The sequence below is a fragment of the Muntiacus reevesi genome, chromosome 4 (assembly GCF_963930625.1).
Source record: "Muntiacus reevesi chromosome 4, mMunRee1.1, whole genome shotgun sequence".
Lineage (NCBI taxonomy): Eukaryota > Metazoa > Chordata > Mammalia > Artiodactyla > Cervidae > Muntiacus > Muntiacus reevesi.
The window spans coordinates 74,396,472-74,418,125 of NC_089252.1; the positions used below are offsets into that span (position 1 = coordinate 74,396,472).

General features: G+C 53.5%; 1 protein-coding gene across 1 annotated transcript in view; it reads right to left on the bottom strand.

Annotated features, from left to right (window-relative positions):
* Window positions 1-3,762: 3,762 nt before the first annotated feature.
* Window positions 3,763-21,654, bottom strand: part of CCDC13 (coiled-coil domain containing 13) — a 32,483-nt gene continuing 14,591 nt past the window's right edge. Inside the window, exons 7-16 of the mRNA XM_065935022.1 lie at window positions 20,568-20,672; window positions 18,002-18,160; window positions 17,196-17,372; window positions 16,132-16,338; window positions 14,411-14,550; window positions 13,845-13,928; window positions 11,505-11,627; window positions 6,610-6,764; window positions 4,491-4,605; window positions 3,763-3,922 (exon numbers count right to left, since the gene is read on the bottom strand). Coding sequence (XP_065791094.1) covers window positions 3,763-3,922; window positions 4,491-4,605; window positions 6,610-6,764; window positions 11,505-11,627; window positions 13,845-13,928; window positions 14,411-14,550; window positions 16,132-16,338; window positions 17,196-17,372; window positions 18,002-18,160; window positions 20,568-20,672 — 1,425 coding nt within the window. The remainder of the gene's footprint in view (window positions 3,923-4,490; window positions 4,606-6,609; window positions 6,765-11,504; window positions 11,628-13,844; window positions 13,929-14,410; window positions 14,551-16,131; window positions 16,339-17,195; window positions 17,373-18,001; window positions 18,161-20,567; window positions 20,673-21,654) is intronic.

Genomic DNA, 21,654 nt, shown 5'->3' on the forward strand with positions numbered 1-21,654 from the left:
ACGTACGAGGAGGTTAGAATCAGCTGTTGGGCCAACTGCATAAGCTTCTGGAACTGGTTGCCCTGCAGGGGCAGGAACCCGGCACACGCACACCCGTGCTGGCTGAGACCAGCCTGGGCCAGCCATCCAGCTGGTGCCCTTGTAAGTCTCAAAGAGAACGACTCTGGGGAGCAGATGGGGTGGTCTGGCTTCACCATTAAGAACCCAGGTGCAGCTGGCCCGACTTGAGCCTGAGCTCCACCTTGCTGGCGATCCACTTCTCTGAGCCTCAGATGGGCATCTGTAAATGGGCACCCTGCCGGCCCTGATCTCACTGGATTCTTGGGGGGGATTTGACGACTCCCTCCATGGCCAGGGCCTGGCTCATTGGGCTGCTCATAGAGAGAAGCTGTTAATAGAGGTGGTGACCCCTCGCTCATTCCAGAGGCCCGGACAGGCAGCACTCACACACAGCAGGAGGTCCACTAGGTGAGCCCTGCACAGTGGAGTCTGTCGGGAGCTTGGATGGGGTGGACAGCAGGTGGGTGGGGGGCTAGGGAGGCCTTTTGGACCTCGGGTTAGACAGCCTGAGGCCAGCTCCTCCCTGCATGAGGGATGCCAAGGGGAGGGCGCCTGGCACCCACAAAATGAGGGGCAGGAAGTGACTGACTTAAGATCAGCAAGGGCCACTGGGAAAGATGGGCAGGGGGCCAATTCTCTCAAGTGTCAGAGTCCTTTTTATTTGTTTCTGGTTGCTGCTCTTAGTAAAAATTTGGGGAAAGTATGTGTGTGTGGTATGTTGTTTATGGCATGTGTATGTGTGTGTGTGTGTAAGGCTCAGGGACTGTAGGAGATAGGGTATATGTGCAGGCAGTGCCTGTGAAGATGGAGCGGGTGGGCAGATGCTTCCTTGTATGGTGGCTGTGGTCTCGCTGGAGGAGGGGTATGGGGGCCCGGAGGAGTCCTCCGGAGGGCCAGGGGCAGTGGAATGTGTTTGGGGCTTGAATCAGCCTGAGCCAGACTGCAACCGTATTCAGCTCAGCTCTGGTGCCCCAGAGGCCCCGACAGGGACAGTGGCCAAGCCACACCCATGGCCCAACCAGGTGTCACCTGTCAGTGTTGGAACCTGAGCACCCAGGCCCACAGACCAAGGTCCGGCCAGGGACAGTCCTCACGTGAGGTCTCTCCATCCTCGGCCTCTTTGTTTGTTGCACTCTCCGGGCACCTGTCTCCTATTCCCACCACCGTGTGGCTCTGGGCAGGGACCTCAGTGTTCCCATCTGTGAGAGAAAAGTCCAGCCGACCGGCTGCCCACCTGCCTGAGGGCTGGGGAGGTCCTCCTCAGGGACAGGCACTGCTGCTCAGGGCACTCACCTGGACATACCAGGTTGGTCCACTCCCCACCCAGCCCACCTGAGTTAGATCCTTCAGGGCCCCATCCTTGTCCCTTTTGACAACACTTTCTTCTCCTGGGCCCTCCCCTTCCACCCTCTCCCATCCATACCTAGGGAGAGCAGAAGGATGGCCCCTGTCCCACTCAGACCTGGGCAATGACCCTGGAAGCCAGAGGGAAGGTGGGAGGCTCTGAGGTGCGGTTTTCTGTCTCTGCCTCCCCCCACCCCGCCCCACCTCTTCCTGCTCCATCAGGGCCCTCCGTTTCCCACGCCTCTTTGACCAGACCAGCAGCTCTCTAAAGGCGGCAGCAAGTCAGGTTCACCTCTGGGCCCCTAACAGGCCTGGAGAGGCTGGCATGCTCTTGGCCTTCGGTGACTACTTGATGGCCAGCTGGCTGGGTACATGGTGGCCTGGGAATCTGTCTCCCCAGCTGGTCTGGGGCTTCCAGGATCTCAGGGGCCAAGTCTGCCTTACCTGGCGCCCCCTTACCTGGGGCAGAGGAGCTGCTTGACAAGTATTTGTGGAACTAATAGAGGAGATACTGAGGGCTGACTTTTATTGAGTGCTTACTGTGTGCCAGCCACTGCGCCAGCACTTGGCACCTTTTAATTCAGGGAGTCCTGAAGAGGGATTCTGCTGAGTGGAGCAGACCTTTAAGCTAGCCCCTGTGTGTGTGTGTGTGTGTGTGTGTGTGTGTGTGTGTGTGTGTGTATGTGGTGTGTGTGTGTGGGGTGTGTGTGTGTGTGTGTGTGTGTGTAGAGGTAGATGTACATTCCTGCTAGAGAAGACCAGTAGCCCCTGTGTGTGTGTGTGTGTGTGTGTGTGTGTGTAGAGGTAGATGTACATTCCTGCTAGAGAAGACCAGTCACTTGTGTCACTTGTGCAGTGACTCACATAGGCGGCGTACATACTGTGAAAACCCCCTCCTCAGGGAAAGCCATCCGCAGCTTCCTGGACCCTGTCTCTTGGAGCCCTTCTTCAAGGATGGGGCTGAGGAGGGAGTCCATGCTGGCCCCCCTGCTCGGAGCCTCAACCCTGCATGGGGTGACAGGTCTAGAGACCTCAGCAAGTGTAGTGAAGGCAGTCAGGATGAAGGGCCCCTCAGGTTTCCTGGGAAGGAGGTTTTTCTCTGATGCCACTGAAGGGAAATGGCCAGGTGGGACCTATGATTGTGGAGTCAGCACCATCTGTTGGCACATGTGTATACATATGATTCATACTCCCGAGTCCAGGGGTTTGTGTGTGTTTGTGTCTGTGTGGGCCCCTGTGAGCAGAGATGTGGCTGCCCTCCATGGAGCCAGCCCTCCCCATGACAGTAACTGCAGTGGAGGGGGTGACCCTGTGGCAGTCACAGAGGGGCCAGGAGCTCTCCCGCAGCAGCGCTCCCAGCTCAGCCCTGTGCCGTGGGGAGGGAGGCACACTCTTCCTTTGCTTGGACCCACTGCCTCAAAATCCTCCCGCCGGCCTCGCCTCTGCCCTCTGCCACCATTGCCCACCAGCTGCAGCCTTCGGGAAGCAAAAAGAGGTGCCTCTTGGAGCAGCTGGTGGGGGGGCAGAGCTGCCCAGCAGTGGGTAGCACGCCCACCCGGGCTAATCAGCTCAAGGAGGCCCAGGCTTTTAGAGGCCCCGGCTTTTGGAGGCATGCAGACCAGGGTTAAATATTAGCTCTGTGTCTTTCCATGAGCCTCAGTTTCTCCATCTGTAAAATAGAGTGACAACCCCCTGGGTTATTGGAGATCTTGATGGGGGTCAGGTTTACACAGTAGATGCCCACTCACTGGGATCTGCAATGGTCATGAAAATAATCATTATTATTACAAACCTGAGGGTCTGAATCTAAGGAAGAACCCTAAGGTGTGGGTCGACAAGATGACTAGGAGCTAGTGGCCCCCAAGTCTGCAGAGGGAGGGATGCCCACAGATGGAGCCCTGACTTAGGATTGGCATTGGGCTATGAGGATGCTCTGGTGAGGGAGATGGAGTGTGGCTGGGTGGCTGGGGGATGCTCCCAGCCCAGAGCCCTCTGCATCCTCCTGCACATGTGGACCTCTGTGGGCCTGCAGGGTCCCCTGCAGGGGACAAGTGCAGTGAGCACCTGCCCAAGGAACTGTATCTGTCCGTCCACAGCTGGCTTCTCAACCCAGAGCTCTTGCTGATGCTGACAGGGTGTCAGTCTCCTTCCCTGCTGTGGCTAAGCATGCCCAGGGATATTGCCCTCCTGCCATGGGGTATTGACTCTGGTCACCTTTGAAGCACCTCTTCTGGCAGAAGGGGCCCAGATGGCTGTTTCAGGTTGGCTTCCAGGAGCAGATGGAGTCCTCAGATAGAGCCTCGTCCTCTCAAGGCCTAAGGCTGCCCTGTCCAGCCAGGCTGACACTGGGCTGCCATCCTAGTGCTTGTCTGCTTTCTGCTGCCGCAGGGCCTGCAGGAAAACCCCTTTCACCTGGTCCAGGGTCTCATGGTACATTCGGAAGTCCTCCTCCTTTCCCTGCAGGGCATTGCCTAGGGCCGCCTTCAGCATTTCATTCTCCTCCACCTGGATGGCCAGCCTGAACCACACAGAGAGAGGGCTCAGCATGGCTGAGCTGGCACATGTGAACATATGTGCATGTTTGCAAAGGGCCCTGGGGCTGCCAGCACAGCTGTTCCTCACACTCAGGGTACTCTCTGACCAGTCCCCTCCTCTTAGAGACCCTCGGGGAATAATACCATATGGGATTCCTCTCTGGGCCCACTCAGAGCTGCTGGGCCTAGTATCTGGTAGTTCCCCAAAATGTTGATTGCCTCAAGGCATGAGTACTAATTTATAGAGGTTCCCCTTTCTTCCTTTCCCACCACTGCATCTGACCTTAAAAAGTTTAGGGTGAATGAGAAAAGTGGGTTCAGTAACCCACACATGATAAAGCTTTTCTTGGGACCAGGAGATCTTTAGTCATAGTTGGGTCTCTCTGCCCCCTGATGGCCAGTCGCTGAATTGCAGGCCTAGAACCCAGGACCCTGCAGGACCAGCCTTCTGGCCAAATAGAAGTCAGGGGGGAAACAATGTGGTCCCTCTGAGTGTCAGAGCACCTCCACCCATGCAACATCACCCTTTCCAGAAGAAGGGGCAGGGGGCACCTGGTGGTCAGCTCCTCCATCTGGGATTCCATGGGCACACTGGAGAGCTGGGTGGAAGATGGGTCCTTCCTCTCACTTTCGCTCAGGTGGTGCCTGGTGTTTGAGGCAGGCAGACCTGTGGGGCAGCAGTGGCCACTTTCTGTGATGAGACCATGGCCCTGTGTTAGCACTCCCCCCCCCCCCCCACCTAACCCCCAACTGTCCACTTCCTGTTTTTCCACTTTTTGAAACATTTTTTTATGCCTCCTTCAGGGTATAGGCTGCCTCCCTCTAGGCCCTGCTTTGTACTGAGATGGCTCCTCTTGTTAATGTTTCCATGTTGGCATTTTACAAGTTTCTGGAAGTCAGCTGGGCCTGAGGTCTGGCCTGCAGATTGGGTCTGAGTCTAGACGGTCATCGGACCTGATGTTCTCTTACCATTGGGCCCCTCACCCCCAGCTCTATTCATACATATAGGGGATCCAGGGTGGCTGGGTGCAGGGGACAAAGAGTGCTCAGAAAAAGAAATCAGGGCCCACCTGGTGGGGAACTCAAGTACTACACAGCATCAGAAAACCTCTGTGCTGAATAAGACTTCAGGGGCGGCATGGTGCAGGGTAAATCACCTGACATCAGCAGCCCTGGCTTTTACCTCCTGCTGTGTGACCCCAGGTAAACCATCAACCTCTCTGAGCTGGTTTCCTCACCTGTTTCATGAGGAGAATAGTTCTTGCCTCCAGAGTTCCGTGAGGCCACAGTGAATGCACGTCTGGCCCTCAAGGCCTGTGTGATGGAACCACCTCCTCAGCACTTCATGACTTCCCTGCCTCACTTCATATTCCCCTCCCCATGCTGTAGTCTCACTGCCTCGAAGCCTCCAGCCATGTACTCACCTCAGGGCCTTTGCACTTGTTCTTCCCACTGGTATCTATGCCACATCCCCACACCCTTCTGCTGTGTTTGCTCAGATGTCAGCTCATCAGTTAGGGTGACTGCTCCACAGAAATCAGCTGCTCTCCGTACCTCCTGTCCTCTTTCTCTGCTGTGAGCCACAGCACCTGCCTCCATCTGACCTACCATCCTTTGCTGGTTTGTTTATTGTTCTCTTCCCCACTGGCATGGAACTGCCACAAGGGACCACATTTCACAATCAGGCTTCCTATTGTATATGTGAAGGGGTGTGCTGTGCCCCCCAGAGGGGTGGTGCTTCTCCCAGGTCACAGGCCGCATACACAGAAGCCACATGGTCACTTTCTCTCCAGGCAGTTGCCCCTTCCTTGTCCAGGCAGTGCCAAAGTAGTTTTCTTACTGTGGCTTAGCCCTCCCTAGTTGGGAGCTCGGCTGCCTGGCAGGAGGTAAGTCCAAGGTCAGGAGACACTACATCCTAAGGGACCTGTTCCTGAGAGCTCAGCAGAGCTAAGCCCTGGAGTCCTTCCCCAGCCTGTACTCTCAGCAGCTCCTGGAAGGCCCTGGAGTCTTGGCTCTGCTGGTGGGAAAGGGCTTTCCTCCCTCTCTGTGCCCTACTTCCGGCACGTCCTACAGTGTTCTGATCTCACCTTCCCTGGGAAAAAAAGATCTACGTGTCCTTGGCTGGGGGAGGGGTACTGGGGTGTTGAGAGGCAAGGAAGTGGGGACAAAAGTCCACGCCAGAACCTGGAGGGGTTGGGATAGAGATATCAGAGAGAGGCAGATCCATCATCTCCACACTGAAGATTCTCACTCCCCAAAAATGGCTTCTGGCTCTGGCATCTCGCACCCCCACTTCCCCCGCCCCACAAGATGCTGCTGCTTGTGGTCCAGAGACTGTACCTTAAGAACCACTGTGTTAGAGCCACAGAACTGAACTTTTAGTTCAGGACACCTAGACTTCCCTCTGCAGCTGATGTGGTCACATGACTAGGATCTGGCCAATGGGATGAAAGCAGAAGTGACATGAGGAACCTTAGGGTCCTGCCCTTGGAAGCTAAGGGGCTCAGGACAGAGGGCAGAGCCAGTCAGCAGCCCCTCCACCAGGGTAGAGCTCAGCCTGCCTCTACTGCTGCGTGTCCTCTCCCCCCTGACTGGGGCCCCCCAGTCAGACAGGAGCCCCAGAACACCATCAGCCCATGTGGCCCTGGGCTGGCCCCACCCCCAGCCCTACCTGTTTTGCTCCTGGGGGCTGCTCTCTGAGAGGCTGACATCCTGCCCGGCTCTAGGCGCATCTTCTCCAGGTGCTGCTCCAGCACCACGGCGCGGTGCCGCTCCTCCTGCAGCCTCCTCTCTGACTCCAGAAGCTTGCTGTTCCTCTCCTCCACCCTGGTGATGGGAGAACAAGGGTCACCACACTCCCTGGCACCCACCTGCTCAGACCTCAGAGAGCTGGGCACATCTTACACTGGTGGGCACGGGACTCCATTCTTCCTTATTTTTATTGCAGTAACATAGATATGTGCATTTAAAAAACATATAGTTCTCTCTAAGCCTTAAAAGGGAAAAAAAAAATGCAGCCTCTTTCCACCACTCCTCACTCCCAATTCCTGCTCTCCAGAAGCAACCACTTATACCACTTTTAACTGTTCCTTTCACTACTGCCATATTTCTACAGATGCTTATGCTGCTATTTTTTAAAGCTTAAATATAATCTTATGAGTATATCTTATGCAACATGAGATTTAAGTTTTATTTTAGTACTTTCTCCTCACCAAACAGAATCACCTCACCACCTCGCAATGTAGTTATATTACCGTTACTGGGGGCTGAATGAATGTTAGGTGGCATATTTGTTTTCTATTGCTGCTATAACAAATTACCACAGACTTAGCTTAAAACAATGCAGATTTATCACCCCATGGTTCTGTAAGTCCGAAGTTTAGCAGGTCCTATTGGTTTCCCTGCTCCAGGTTTTATAAGCCAAAACCCGGTGTTGGCTGAACGGGGCTCTTACCTGGAGTTTCTAGGAGAGAATCTGCTTCTAGGCTTGTCCACGTTGTTGGCAGGCTTCAGTTCCAGTTGAAGGACTGAAATCCCTGTTTCCTGTTGGTTTGTTAGCTGGGTGACTTCCAACTTTTAGAGACTATTGGGCCCCCTCCATCTCCAAGGCCAGCCGGGTACCCTTTTCATGCTCTGACTCTTGACTTTTTCTGTAGCACCTCTCTGTCTGACCCCAGATGGAGAAATTTCTCTGCTTTTAAGGGTTCAAGTGATTAGATTGGGTAATCCAGGATAATCTTCCTGTTTCAGGGTCCATGATGATTATTACATCTGCAAGTCTCTTTTGCCATAAAACATAAAGTATTCACAGGCACAAGAGTGGGGGTGAAGGACAGAGAACAAAATCCTGTCTACCACAGGGGGTTACATTAGGACACTCAAGAGGCAGTATATTCATGATTACTTTTTTTTTTGGCCATGTCACACAGCATGTGGGATCTTAGTTCCCCAACCACAGATTTGAACCAGGGTCCTCTACAGTGGAAGTGCTCCAAGTCCTGAGCACTAGACTACCAAAGAATTCTGGACATTTTCTTTTTTATTTGCTTGTTTTGCTTAGACTTAGTGATTGCTTTCTGTTCGTTATTATGATTACTTATTATTTTCTATATACTTGTCATGAATTTATAGGCTTTCAAGTCTTTGTTATTTGGTTATTTCACCAAAGGATCTGATTATTTTCTCACTGAATTTGAGGCTATGATCCTTCTTATGGTGAGGTATGGCATTTCAGCCTTTTGTGATACCAAAGGTTCAGCTAGAAGGCCAGGACTGTTTGAGGTTTCACCCAAGCAAAGGATCACATACACACATCAGTTCAGTTCAGTTCAGTCGTTCAGTCATGTCTGACTCTTTGCGACTCCATGAATCACAGCACGTCAGCTTCTCTGTCCATCACCAACTCCCAGAGTCTACTCAAACTCATGCCCATCGAGTCAGTGATGCCATCCAGCCATCTCGTCCTCTGTTGTCCCCTTCTCCTCCTGCCCCCAATCCCTCCCAGCATCAGGGTCTTTTCCAATGAATCAACTCTTCACATGAGGTGGCCAAAGTATTGGAGTTTCAGCTTCAGCATCAGTCCTTCCAATGAACACCCAGGACTGATCTCCTTTAGGATGAACTGGTTGGATCTCCTTGCAATCCAAGGGACTCTTAAGAGTCTTCTCCAACACCACAGTTCAAAAGCATCAATTTTTCGGTGCTCAACTTTCTTCACAGTCCAACTTTCATATCCATACATGACCACTGGAAAAACCATAGCCTTGACCAGATGGACCTTTGTTGGCAAAGTAATGTCTCTGCTTTTTAATATGCTATCTAGATTGGTCATAACTTTCCTTCCAAGGAGTAAGCATCTTTTAATTTCATGGCTGCAGTCACCATCTGCAGTGATTTGGGAGCCCCCAAAAATAAAGTCTGACACTGTTTGCACTGTTTCCCCATCTATTTGCCATGAAGTGATGGGACCAGATGCCATGATTTTAGTTTTCTGAATGTTGAGCTTTAAGCCAACTTTTTCACCCTCCTCTTTCACTTTCATCAAGAGGCTTTTTAGTTCCTCTTCACTTTCTGCCATAAGGGTAGTGTCATCTGCATATCTGAGGCTATTGATATTTCTCCCGGCAATCTTGATTCCAGCTTGTGCTTCTTGCAGCCCAGCATTTCTCATGATGTACTCTGCATATAAGTTAAATAAGCAGGGTGACGATATACAGCCTTGAGGTACTCCTTTTCCTATTTGGAACCAGTCTGTTGTTCCATGTCCAGTTCTAACTGTTCACACATAGACCCATGCAAATCAGAGTGGGAACCTGGAAGTGTAAGAACAGTGTTGGAGGAAGCATTCTTCCCACCTTCCCAGCGTTCTTCTTCCCTTCCTTCAAGAAGGAACAGAATGGTAACCATTTTGAACAGAATACAACTACCAACACAGAACTGTATGCCAGCACAGTATACTGCTACTAACACAACCTGTTAGTGTTGTGTTAGTTCCTTGAAACTAACAATGTTAGTTTCAATGTTCCTTGTTATTTTGAATGTTCCTTGAAACTTTATTTGCTGAAGCAAATGACTAAAACAACCTAAAGGTGCATCAACAGGGGAAAGACCAAAGGTAACATATTCACACCATGGGATATGGTAGAATATGATGGAATTGTGCTGCTCAACACAGCAGCTGCAGCCTCGTGTCCACATATAGCTATTCAAATAAAAAGTCATGAAAATAAAATAAAATGTAAAATTCAGTTCCCCAAAAGGTCTGGGTATCAGCTGAGAGAGAATCACACATGTGTGACTCTGAGAGTGTCTCTTGAATGTTGTACCCTAGGTCTCTCGCCTGCCCCACCCTCACCCCAGTCCTGAATGGAGAGGCCCTGGAAGATGAAGCACCACCTGGAAAGGGAGGCGACATACAGAACAGAGGCGCCCCTACCGAGCTAGCTGAACGGAGCATGTGAGTGATCCCGCTGGCATCACGTGAAGCAGAATTACCTAGGCCGCCCACAGAATGGTAAGAAAGAGTAAATCATGTTTGAGGCCACTAGATCTGGGATGGTTTGTTAGGCAGCAATAGATAACCGAGTCACCTTGCTTCACACCCACACTGCCCCAGACTCAGGTGTAGCTTAAAGAAAATGGGAGAGAAAGCCATAACTTATGTTTCTTCCATTGGATAGGCTGGAGGCTTGTGCTAGCCATTATATTTCAATGACAGAAAAATAATCAGTGTTACTTTTTCTCATTTGCTTGAGCAAGTCTGAAATACATACCCTCTCTGTGTACATACTACTGAAAAGAAAACAAAGCTGATTGCCCCTCACTGCTTAGGCAGTTGCCATCCCAGCACCTCAGCTCCTTGGGTGACTTACTCCATCTTTTCCTTTGGCAATTTGCCCCTCCTCTGTTTAATTTAATTTTTTTTGTTGTTGCAGTGTGTGGCATGTGGGATCTTAGTTTCCTGACCAGGGATCAAACCCATGCCCCCTGCAGTGGAAGCATGGAGCTTTAACCCCTGGGCCACCAGGGAAGTCCCAGCCTTCCTCCATTATGTGAGCACCTGGAGGTCCTTCCAGTAAGGGTGTCTGGCCTTTGTCCAGGGTTGACATGTGAGCCACCCAAGGCCAGCTAGACCTTCTCTCCCGGGACCCACTGGCACAAGAACTGAAATCCGCTGGGCCTGCATCATTCTTCTGGCCCAGGAGAGACTACTCCAGGGTTCCTGCTACCAGTATTCCCTGGACTTTCTTGGGCTCCTCTTCTGCCCTGCACCTTGGAGTCGGCCAGCACTTTCCCACACTCTCCTTTCCTTTGACTTAGCCAGAATTGGTTTCTGTTGTCACCAAAGAGCCCTAACTGACGTGTGACATGGCCTGTTCAGGGAGATACTCAGTGGTATCCTTTCTAGTTTTCAGTGTGGAGGTCACATGGTTGGGCCATGTGTTGGCCTGGGCAGCCACCGTTCTTGCCAAAAGTATCACTTGAGCGAGGAACACTGGTTTATCTGAATAGAAATCTGTCAACAACCCCTTAGAGGAAACCAACCCCCCGGTCCGCTACCTCAGGCCACACGCTTCCCTCCCCCAACCAGGAAAGCCTCAGCTCCCCGTCTCTCAGTGACCCTTTTCCTCTTTGTTATTTCAGGCCTCAGTGTCGCCTGGCACTTCCTCCCACCACAGCCTGCAGAGACTCGGAGTACAGGGCCATGCTCATCCTAGATCTTTCTTACTGGTGAGTGGACTTGACTGATTTATCTACTTCAGAGAGTCCCCTCCTTGAGACTCCCACCTCACGCCCACATGCGTCCAGCAGTCCTACTGGGGGCACACAGGACGGGGCAGGACACAAGTGTGATGACGGGGCCCCGAGACTGAGGGGCACTCGGGGGCACATGAGATGTGGCTGGGAAGGCCCGGGACCAACTCTGTGGGAACCGAGCTCACCAGTGAGGTGGACCTGGTCACGGACACGGCCCGGCCTCTGTCCAAGAGGGATGCCCCTGGGTCAGGCTGCCCACCACCAGCCCGCCTGGGCCCACGAGAGTGTGTCCCTGGCTCCAGGCATTACCGTTTCTGCAGGACGGTGACAAACTCGGTGAGCCGGTCGCGCTCCACCTCGGCAGCCTGCCAGAGGGCCTTGAACTCCGTCACCTGTGTCTGCCAGCCTTTTTGTTCAGGGGAGTCCAAGAACCTGGGGACCAGGGTGGGGGCAGAGGTCAGTTAAGGGTTACCTGAAAAGACGCTTATCCCTGTGAGGGTGGGAGGGACTGGAAGGACATTCACAGGTCCTCAAAGGGAACCAGAGAGAAGGAAGACAGTCTAGTCCCTTCTGGCCTCTTCCGCTGGCTTCTTCTCAGGCCTCCATTCCTGGCTCTGTTGAAGTCTCTCGACTTCACTTAGCTGGCTCCAAAGCTAAACCCCACCAGGGCTAGAGTTTCATCAGCACCTCTTGTCTACCCAGTCCCTGTAGGGGCCTGGAATCAGTCTGGTTGCCTTGGAAGCTGACGCTTGGGGACCTGGTGGTACCCTGGAAACCTGTGTGGTGTGGGACCTGTCCACGCTTCTCAGTGCCAGTTGGGCCCAGCTCCTGTCTCCCTGTCAGCCTGTCTGGGCCCTCCTGTATCTCCTGGTGTGACCCCAAGCCCAGTCGTCTTTCCTGGGCCCTGGACCCTTGCTTTGTAATTTAGTCAGTTTTCTCCAGCCCTGATCCAGCCCATCTCTGGTTCCCTTCTTACCGCTGGACCTTACCTGCTGGCTGGGGTTGGGACCAAAGGGGAGCTCTGCACGCCCCCACCCCAGAGCCCTTGTACAGTGCCAGGCTGCTCTCTGCTTTGCCCTCACCCTTCCTAGGGAGACCCTGGCGAGGCAGACTTGCTCTTCCAGAACCACAGGACATGAGGAGGGCTGGGCTGGGGCCTGGAGCCCGGAAGCTGGCTGGCTCCCCTCTCTGGGCCCCGTCCTCCTGCCGAACAGGGGTTGGTTGAGATGGGCTCTGAGGATTGCAGGCTCCTCCCTGTTCTGGTTCCTAAGTATACGCTAAGGTTTTGCCACTCACTGTGGTCTCTGAATCAGTGAGCTTGCTGGAAACGCGGGATCCCATTTCCGGCAGGATCCTACCTGCAGAGTCAGAACCTGCTCTAACCTGGCAATTCCTCACTTGATTCGTGTGCACAGTAAGTTAGGAAAACCTACTTTAGTCACCTCTGTGATCTCACATGTGGGAGGAAGGAGTTATCCCCTCACTCCACCTGCCTCCTAGGCATTGCATCTGAGCCAGCACGCTAGCCCTGATAGACACGCTCTCTGGGGTCACTCCTACTCGATGAACATCTGTCCTGTCCCTGATGGGAGGGAACTGTGAGCTCTGTGAGGGCAGGACTCACATGTGGTTGACTTTAGTAAATATGTGTGTCTTGTGGAAGACACAAGCTTAAGAACCAGCAGTCTGGCCAACCCGGGGCACATTGGCTCCTGCAACCCTTTGGAGTGCAGAGGTCATGGCCACATAAGCCTGGAAGGGACCTTGGGGTCATCTTGTCTATCTTCCTGCTCTCACTACTATGATAACCTCAGAGTGACAGAACCTCTGTTCTCCCTGTGCTGTGAGGAGGGTGCGGCATGGGCCCCTGAGGCTCTGAGTCAGACCCCTCTCCCCCGTGCCCTTGTGTCCCCAGGCTGATGGAGGGGGCATCTGCAGGGCGTGCCTCAGCTCCTGGTGCCTGTGCCGCCAGATGTCAGGCCGGAAGCACCCCCAGACACTTCCTGGGGGACAGCAGCCCCAGGGAGGACTGATTTGCTGAGAGCCACACAGCAAGGCGAACGTGAGACAGAGGCCCTTGAGAGGCCCCAACCGGAACCTGAGCTGACCTGCCCAAGGAGTGGGGGCAGGAGCTGACAGCAGGAGCACAGCTCCAGTGGACAGTACACAGGACAGTGAGGCCGGACAAGGCGGCCCTTTGTCTGTGAGCTGGCAGGAGAAACAAAGGGCCCATTTGAGTGCTACGGCTTGATTCTATCAACAAAGAGCGGGCCAGAGAGCAGAGGGGATATCAGTGGCTTAAAGTGGGAACCGTGTGACGTGAAATTCTCCCCCTAGAGACAGACTCTCAATGGGCAAGAGGAGGCAAGGGAAGGTGCTGGTCCCCAGGCCCTGGAAGGTTCCTGGTGTGAACTCTGGTAGCAGAAAGAACACTAGGCCAGGACTCCTATTCTGAAGCCACTTGCCCTTTCACCTTAGATAAGGCCCTGGATCTCCCTGACCGTCCATGTCCCTACGGAACCTGGGAAGAGTCCCCAGACTTGGCCTGGCCTCAGTTTCCCATCCTTATAATGGGATGGTAACACTGGCTCAGTGATCAAGGATGGGAAGTCCTGTGAGGGTGTGGTGCTGAGAGGACTGGGTTCCTACCTGGGTGAGGCCCCATGAGGACTGGGCAGGGAAGGCCATGTGAGAGAAGATTCCACCAGTGTGTGGCCCAGGCTGGTCACGGAGCTGTGCGAAGACAGAATGGGCTCATCACCACGGGCAGGCAGGCTGGGCCCAGCTCTGAAGGGAGCAGGGGCCAGCAGGGACCTGGGAGTGGAGGGGGCAGTGCTGGCCCTTACAGCCACCCTGTGGATTTGCTGTCCTCCTTTCCAGAACTCTAGCTTGCTTAAAAACAAAACAGAACCAGGGGACATTAGAGCCTCGAAGGGTCCAACATGGGTCTGTTTGAGAATCCTAGAAGCAGGTGAGAATTGAGGCCAGCTGGGAGCCAATTTTACGGAAAGTTGCAGCCAAACACTCTTGAAGTAATGGTATCTGGAACTCACTGGCCCCTCCATGCAGACACGAGGCTGACTGAAGGGGAGGCCCACGTATCAGAAAGACACCACCACAGACATCGTAAAATTGCATCCATGGCTTCCTGCCCTTTCTTCTGAATAATGAAGATGCACTTTCCAACCCCGCCCCCACCCCCCATTTTTTCTTACCGGGAAGATCCAAGCCTGCCAGCATGATCGCCCGCTGAGGCTGGGGGCTTGGTCAGGCCAGGGTCGTCGGGGAGCTTGGCAGAGGCCCGGCTGACCTCGGGTCCACTGGAGCCCTCATCTTCTCCTTTATTCCGAAGATACTGCAGGGAACAGACGTGGGTTCCATCATCCGGGCCTTGGCTCAGAGGCCTGGAGAAGGCAGGAGGGGGCCTTGGCTTGATTTCGGGGCTTTCAGGGGATATGAAAGAGGCTTCTTTTCAGGAGTGCAAAGCAAGGCCTGTTGGGTGAAGGCACTGCTTGCATGATAATGACAGCTCATAATGCCTCTCTTCAGAAAGGGAGCTTTAAGGCCAGAGGAGGGTGACCGGGCCAGGAAGCTGTTCCACATTCAGGTCCCAAGGGGAAGTGAGGGGGCAGGTCCACCTCTCCGGGTAGCCCCACCCACATGGGGGTGAACACCATGTGTGACTTCAGGCCTTTTTCAGCTGGAGACACGAAGACGTTCCAAACACCTGAAGCCAAGATCAAGGGCCGGCAGCCTGGCTGGGAGGCTGGGCTTCTCAGGCCCCCACCTTCCCCCATCCATCCCCCTTCCAGATGGCTGGTGGGGCCAGTGGAATGAGGAACGTTTGAGGACCCCCAACAGGAGGTCTGGCCACCATCAACAGTGGGACAGTTGGTGTGAGCCCCACCCACCCTGAGAAAACTCGCCATGTGCGCCCGTTTGTCGGGTGGGTAGTACTCAGCCCCCAACTGCTCGGTGTGACCTCTGAGGTGCAGGTCAGTCCTCTTTTCTGTACCTGGAGCCAGGACGGCAGTGAGGTGGAGATACTGTGACCTCCAGGCCTCTGCTAAGGCAAAACATCCTCAGGAGCTCACGAGTTAGACAGGCATTTACTGAGCAACTACTGTGTGCTCGATCCTGGGCCAGGCACTGAGGCACCACAGTCAGTGCCCCCTCAAGGAGAATTTGGGGGAGAAAACAGGAAAATGATCACACTATATGACAAAAGTTTGGCTTGGGCATGCACAGGAGTTAGGAGAGCACCCAGGAAGGGCTTGTAAATACAGACTGGGAGCCCTGGAGCTTCCTGGAGCAGCTCTGGACTAGTAAGATGTCAAAGCTGAGGGAGAGAGCAGGGAAGGCATGTGCTTTGGGTATGTGCACAGGCCCAGAGCGGGGAGAAAGCAGGGCCATGGGGGAGCTCAGTGGCATCCACGTGGTCAGAGTGGTGGACGGCGGGCAGTGAAGAGAAGATGCAGGAGGGGTGGCAGCAGGAACCAGTCACCTGGTGCCCTGCAGACTGGATGAAGGAGTGTGCTTTGCTTCTGCCATCCCGCTGCCTGGAATATGGGTAAAAGTGCTGGCACTGTGGCCACCATCTTGGGTCATGAGGATGAAGGCCACAGCTGGGGAGGGAGAGGGTAAGCTGGCAGGAGCCTGGACCCTTGAGGACCAGGTGAGGCTGAGGGTGATGGGGAGCCACAGATAGGTTTTACAAGGAGCAGAGAGACAATCAGTTCTGTACTTTAGAGAGGAAAGGTGTGTGCAGCATGGGCCGGAGAGCCAGCTGGAGAGGCAGGGAGCTGAAGCGGGGCCAGGTAGGAGCAGCCCGAGGGAACACAGGTGGAGAGAAGAGGAAGTGGCTGAGGTTTCCCTGGGTAATGGGTGGACTTGCCTCAACTTGGGAGCCAGCAGGTTGAGCCAGCACCCTGCTCACCTGCAGACTGAGCTGCCCGATCTCCAGCTCCAGCTGCCGCACCTTGGCCTCCCGCTCAGCCACCATGGTCCGCAGTTGGGCCACCAGGCTGCTGCTCCGCTGAGCCTCGCTATTGAGCTTCTGGTCTAGGCGGTGCTGGGACACTCGTGTCTTCTCCTCCTGCAGACTCAGGCTGCTCAGAATCTCCTGGAGCTGCTTCAGCTGGTCCTGTGGGGCCAGGTGGGAGTGTGGGCTAGGGGAGCCACGACTCTCGATAGAGAAAGACAAGAGAAGACCAGTAACCCACCCCTTCCCTGCTCCTAACAGTGGGACGCTAGTGTTCCCTTGAGAAGGAAGAATACTTTGCCTGCCCTCATTCAACCAGGTTTTCCTGTCCTCAGCTTCCTTCTCCTTGAGATCAGGGTAAGGACATCCAAGGGGTTTCCAGGAGCCCCATTCAAGGAGATTTCACGATCAGATAAGTCTGGTTTGAATTCAGTTGTGTGGCCTTGGATGACTTAACCTAGCTATGAAATTGGATTATGTGTTCCTAAGGGTTATCTTCCCTGGAAGAGGAAGTGGCAACCCACTCCGGTACTCTTGCCTGGGAAATCCCATGGACAAAGGAGCCTGGCAGGCTACCGTCCATGCGGTTGCAAAGAGTCGGACATGACTGGGGACTCACCATCATAAACCACACTCCAAGAGCCCAGAAGGGTGTGCTTTTGCTACCACACAGACAGGGATGTGCACCGGCTCCCCTCAGTCATCCTTTCCATTCCTCCATGAACAATAACCCAGGGTGTAATCGCATCTGCTCCCCCCTTCATCCTCTTCTTTCTCCTTTGGGGTCCACAGGCTCAGTGGCTCATGGCCAGCATTAACCTCTCACAGCAGGTCCTCTGCTGGCCCTCTGGCAGCCTCTATGCTGCTCCTGTGCCCAGGGCCAGGCTTTGGGACTGGGCCCAGTAGAGCAACGAGCTCCCAGGTTATGTGGGTGGCATGTTGGGGCACATGAGGACTCTGGGGGCTGGGACTGGGTCACAGGTCTCTGGGTGGGGCGGGGGCCCCAGAGGTGACTGTACCATGAGAGCGTCGATGAGCTCATCATCATGCCGGCCCTTCTCCACAAGGGTCCCCATCTGACTCCTGAGGGTCTTCACTTCGCTCGACAACACCTTGTTCCGGGACCTCATGCCCTCAAACTTCTTTTTCAGCTCTTCGAGCTCTCTTTGGAGGGCATCCCGCTCCGCCGCAAGTTTCTGTAATCAGAGTGGGCAGTCACAGGCTGCAGGGCTGAGTGGGGCCCTGGGTCACGGCTGAGCCTTCAGTGCCATTCACTGATGAGGCCAGAGCAGAGAGAGGTTGCAACCCCATGGACTGTAGCCCATCAGGCTCCTCTGTCCATGAGATTCTCCAGGCAAGAATGCTGGAGTGGGTTGCCATCTCCTCCTTCAGAGGAACTTCCTGACCCAGGGATCAAACCCACATCTCTGGCATCTCCTGTATTGGGAGGTGGGTTCTTTTATCACTGAGCCACCTGGGAAGCCCCAGTGTGTCTTCTGAGGACCCTTAATCCCTGCCTGTGTGGCGAAAGAGAAAAACCATGCTTCGGAGGACAACACTAAGCCTAAGGTTCAAACTGAGGTATCTCACCCCATCAAGAGCTAGTTTCAGGCCCAGCATCTCCACAACATCCATAATGGGGCCACCCTGATATTCATGAAATGGGGTTGGGGTGAGGAACCAGTCAGGTCGCTCAGGGTGGACCAACAGGGCATGAGGAACATGCACAGAGGTGACCCCGAACCTCAGAGCCTCTGAGTCTTCACAGACATGGTCGTGGTTTCCCTGCCCCACACACCCCTGACTTCCTGCTGGGCACACTCACCTCCCAGCCTTCCTGTTTTTCCCTCTCCAGGTTGCGGATCCACAGCAGATTTTTCTCCTGGGCCGACAGCTTCCTTGGGTCAGGATAGACAGACAGCTCACTGGCTGTTTCTTCAGACCGGCTCCGGGTCTGTCCCAGCTGTTTCTCAAGCTCTCGAACCTGAAGGTGGTTCCACAACAGGTCTGCAGTCAGACTCGACCCCTCAGAGGGCCACCCTGTGATGTGATGGATGTACGACCCCCCTGGACAGACGACACCACAGTTTCAGATGGATGTGGAGGCCCCTAGGAGAGGGACTGTGGTGGGGGAGGGATGGGAGGGGCCTGTGGCAGCATCCTGAGCAGAACAAGGGAAGACACCAGAGAGGCTTTGCTTGGCAAAGAGAAACTTCAAAGTAAATGAGAAAAATCACCCTATCTCTGAGGCCAAGAAGCAGATGTGGAGCCCTGGGAACTTGGGAGGGAAAGGACAGCAGTCTCAGTACCAGGAATAGCTAACAGACAGGCCACCTGAGCCTGGGGACACTCCTCGGGAGGCCACGGGTTCCTGCAGGAGATGCTGCGAGGGAGGGCAGGGTGTGGAAGCTGAGAGACCAGCTCAGAGCCTCGCTGGCTATGTGACTCTGCACAGATTACTTCTCTGAATCTCAGGTCCCTCGTCTGTTAAGGGGGTCTATGAGTATACCCTGTATAATGTTATGAGAATTCAGTATCCCAACTTGTCTGAGCCTGGGAATCCCCAAGACGTTTCTTGGGGTGACAAATCTTGGGGCCCATTCCAGGGGAAGAACCTTGGGATCTTCATTTTAAACAAGTGCTATAGATGATTGTTAGGTTAGGCAACTTTGAGAAACCCCAAAATGGCCCGGGGGAAGCCCTCAGCACAGGGCAGGTGGAAGTCATCCTACAAAACAATGGCTTTATCACATTGAGTTGAATGTGGATAACCCTTAGGGCCCTTCTAACCCTGATTTCTGTGTCAACACAACATAAATGGTGTGACCCTGAAAGTGTTAATCACTCAGTCATGTCCGACTCTTTGCGACCACATGGACCATAGCCCACCAGGCTCCTGTGTCCATGGCCAGGAGAAAAATTCACTGGGATCCCTGGTAAAGGGCTGCAGGATCAGCGCCCTCGCATGGCACTGTGTGGTAATTCCATTTAAGTGGTAAAGAACACTGGCTTTTAACCACTTATTTACACAGCTTTACAACACTAACAATAATAACTAAAGTGCTGAGTGCTTATTATGGCCAGGCACTGTGCTGGGTGCTTCCCAAACGTTATTTTGTCTAATCCATAACAGCCCTACAAAGAAGGTATTATTATCTCCATTTTACAGGTGCGGAGACTGAGAGGCAGAGAGATGAAGAGATTTGTTCAAAGACACCAAACATGTAGACCAATGACAGGCCAGACTCAAATTCAGGTCTCTGGAAGCTCAAGGCCACACACTGGTTGTTAACTACGGTTTTTTAGAGACCTCTTCATTTGGCTTCAAGGATCCCACAGGAGACCCTGAGGGAAAAGCCCCTGGAGAAGCTGGGGTGAAGGCGAGGCTGCACGTGGCAGATAGCGGAAGTGGCCCACCCAGTTGTGCGCCTCTTCGTTTCGTGGTCCAGCTAACCTCGGACAGCGTTTCCTCCATGCCAGGCACTGTGGTAAGCGATTTACACATGTGCACTCACTCAGTCGCCCCACAACCTTAGGGTAGATTCTGTCATTATCCACAGTACAAAGAGGAGGAAACTGAGACACAGAGATGAAGCAGCTTGCCTGAGGCCACACAGTTGGTGAGTGGAGAGGTAATGTTTGCTGTTTTTTAAAAAATATATATTTATGTATTTGGTCATACTAGGTCTCACTTGGCACACATGTTAGTTGTGGGATGTGGGATCCAGTTCCCCATTCAGGGATCAAACCCAGGCCCCCTGCTTTGGGAGTCTTAGCCATGGACCACCAGGGAGGCCCCAGAGAGCTAAGATTTGAATCCAAGCAGTCTGGCTGTGGAGCCCCTACTCCCACCCTCTTTGTTGCTGTTCAGTCACTCATTTGTGTCCGATCCTTTGCAACCCCATGGACTGTAGTATGCCAGGTTTCTCTGTCTTTCACCATTTCCCGGAGATGCTCCAAAATATTTAGAACATAAAAAGGGAGACAGGCCAAGTTTTTTTTTTGGTGGGGGGTGGGGTGGGTAATTGAAACTTTCAAAAGCCTACAAGCATCTGGACAAAACTGGAAAAAGCCTACAAGTACAATAGTCATGCAAATTTACATGAACTAGGGGGAAAAAAATTTGCCTGGAGTGAAATAAATCAAAGACTCTGGCATTTGTTGAGCGCCAGTGCCTGGCATGTAGTGTTACATAAATGCTTGTTCATTAAATAACAAATGAAAATCAGGCTGGTTGGGAAGAATGTGAAACAACAGCCCTGCGAGTGCGCCCTGCAGAACCCAAAGGCCTTTTTTGGGTTCTGTGTCTCTTAATGTGGGTCATCGTGGGTCTTTCTAGGGCATCTCAAGCCTTACGTTCAGGGCCAGGAGGCGTCTGATGACTCACTCACCTTGCTCTGCAGGATGAGGATCTGTTGAGCCCGACCCCTCCAGGTCCCAGGCGAGGACAGGAGCTGCTGGATGTTCACATCTTCCCCAACCTCACTAGTCAAAACCTGAAAAAGGTGGGGCCGTCAGTATGACCCAAATCACAGTATGTGCAGAAACAGTGCTGGGTGCCTGACCTTCCCAGAAGACCCGGCCTCCACCTGCACAACCACCCCCTCTCCAGCCTCCCCACCTCCCAGGCCAGTTGACCACACTGTACGAACAGCTCTATCCCTGGGAAAGCAGTAAACCCATCTTTCCCAGCACTTCCCGGTGATGCTCAGAGCAGACAAGGAGCTGGTGACACTACCCAAGTGGAGCGGCCTGCTCTTGACACATTCTGGGATGAGTGAATCACAAAGATGACCAAGACCTGCTTCCTAAATTTGTTTACCTGTCATCCTGAACTGAGATTGTTCTGGAGGTTATAGGGATGACCTCACCACAGGGCCTTGCCCTCTGTGCAAAGCCACAGACAAGGGGCCTTGTCTGAGTGCAGCAAGGCAGGAGCCTACCAAATGTCAGCTGGGGATGTTTGCTTCTAGAAGGGCCCAGATTTGTGGCTGTTACAGGGAGATGTTCAGGCTCAACCTCGAGGCTTTGAGGTAGAAACAGTACACCCCAGCTTGTGCCCTGGGCCCCTCTGTAGCCTGTCACGGAAACTGATCTAGTGTACCAAGTCTCTGGTGCTTGTTTCCACAATAGAACTCTGTTTTGGAAATCTTGGCTGGTCTGAGTGGTTCCAGCAGGGAAGACAAATGCCAGAGAATTCACTATGTAAATAAAAATAAATAATGAACCAGCTGGGCCTGCCTCCCAAGTCTGAGCATTTTCCTTTGAAAGGGGCCTTTAATCCACAAACAACCTTTCCATTTTCTAATATTAGAGACAGCAGAGGACAGGAGGTGGGTCTTGGTAGGCTTCCAAGTCCAAGGTGGCTTATTAAGGAGACACCCAGGGTCTGTTGGGGTACACATAGCACAGGGAAGGTTTAGGGGACTTTCCAGGGTGGACAGCGCTGTCTTCCGTCCAGGGTTGGGTGGGCACCAC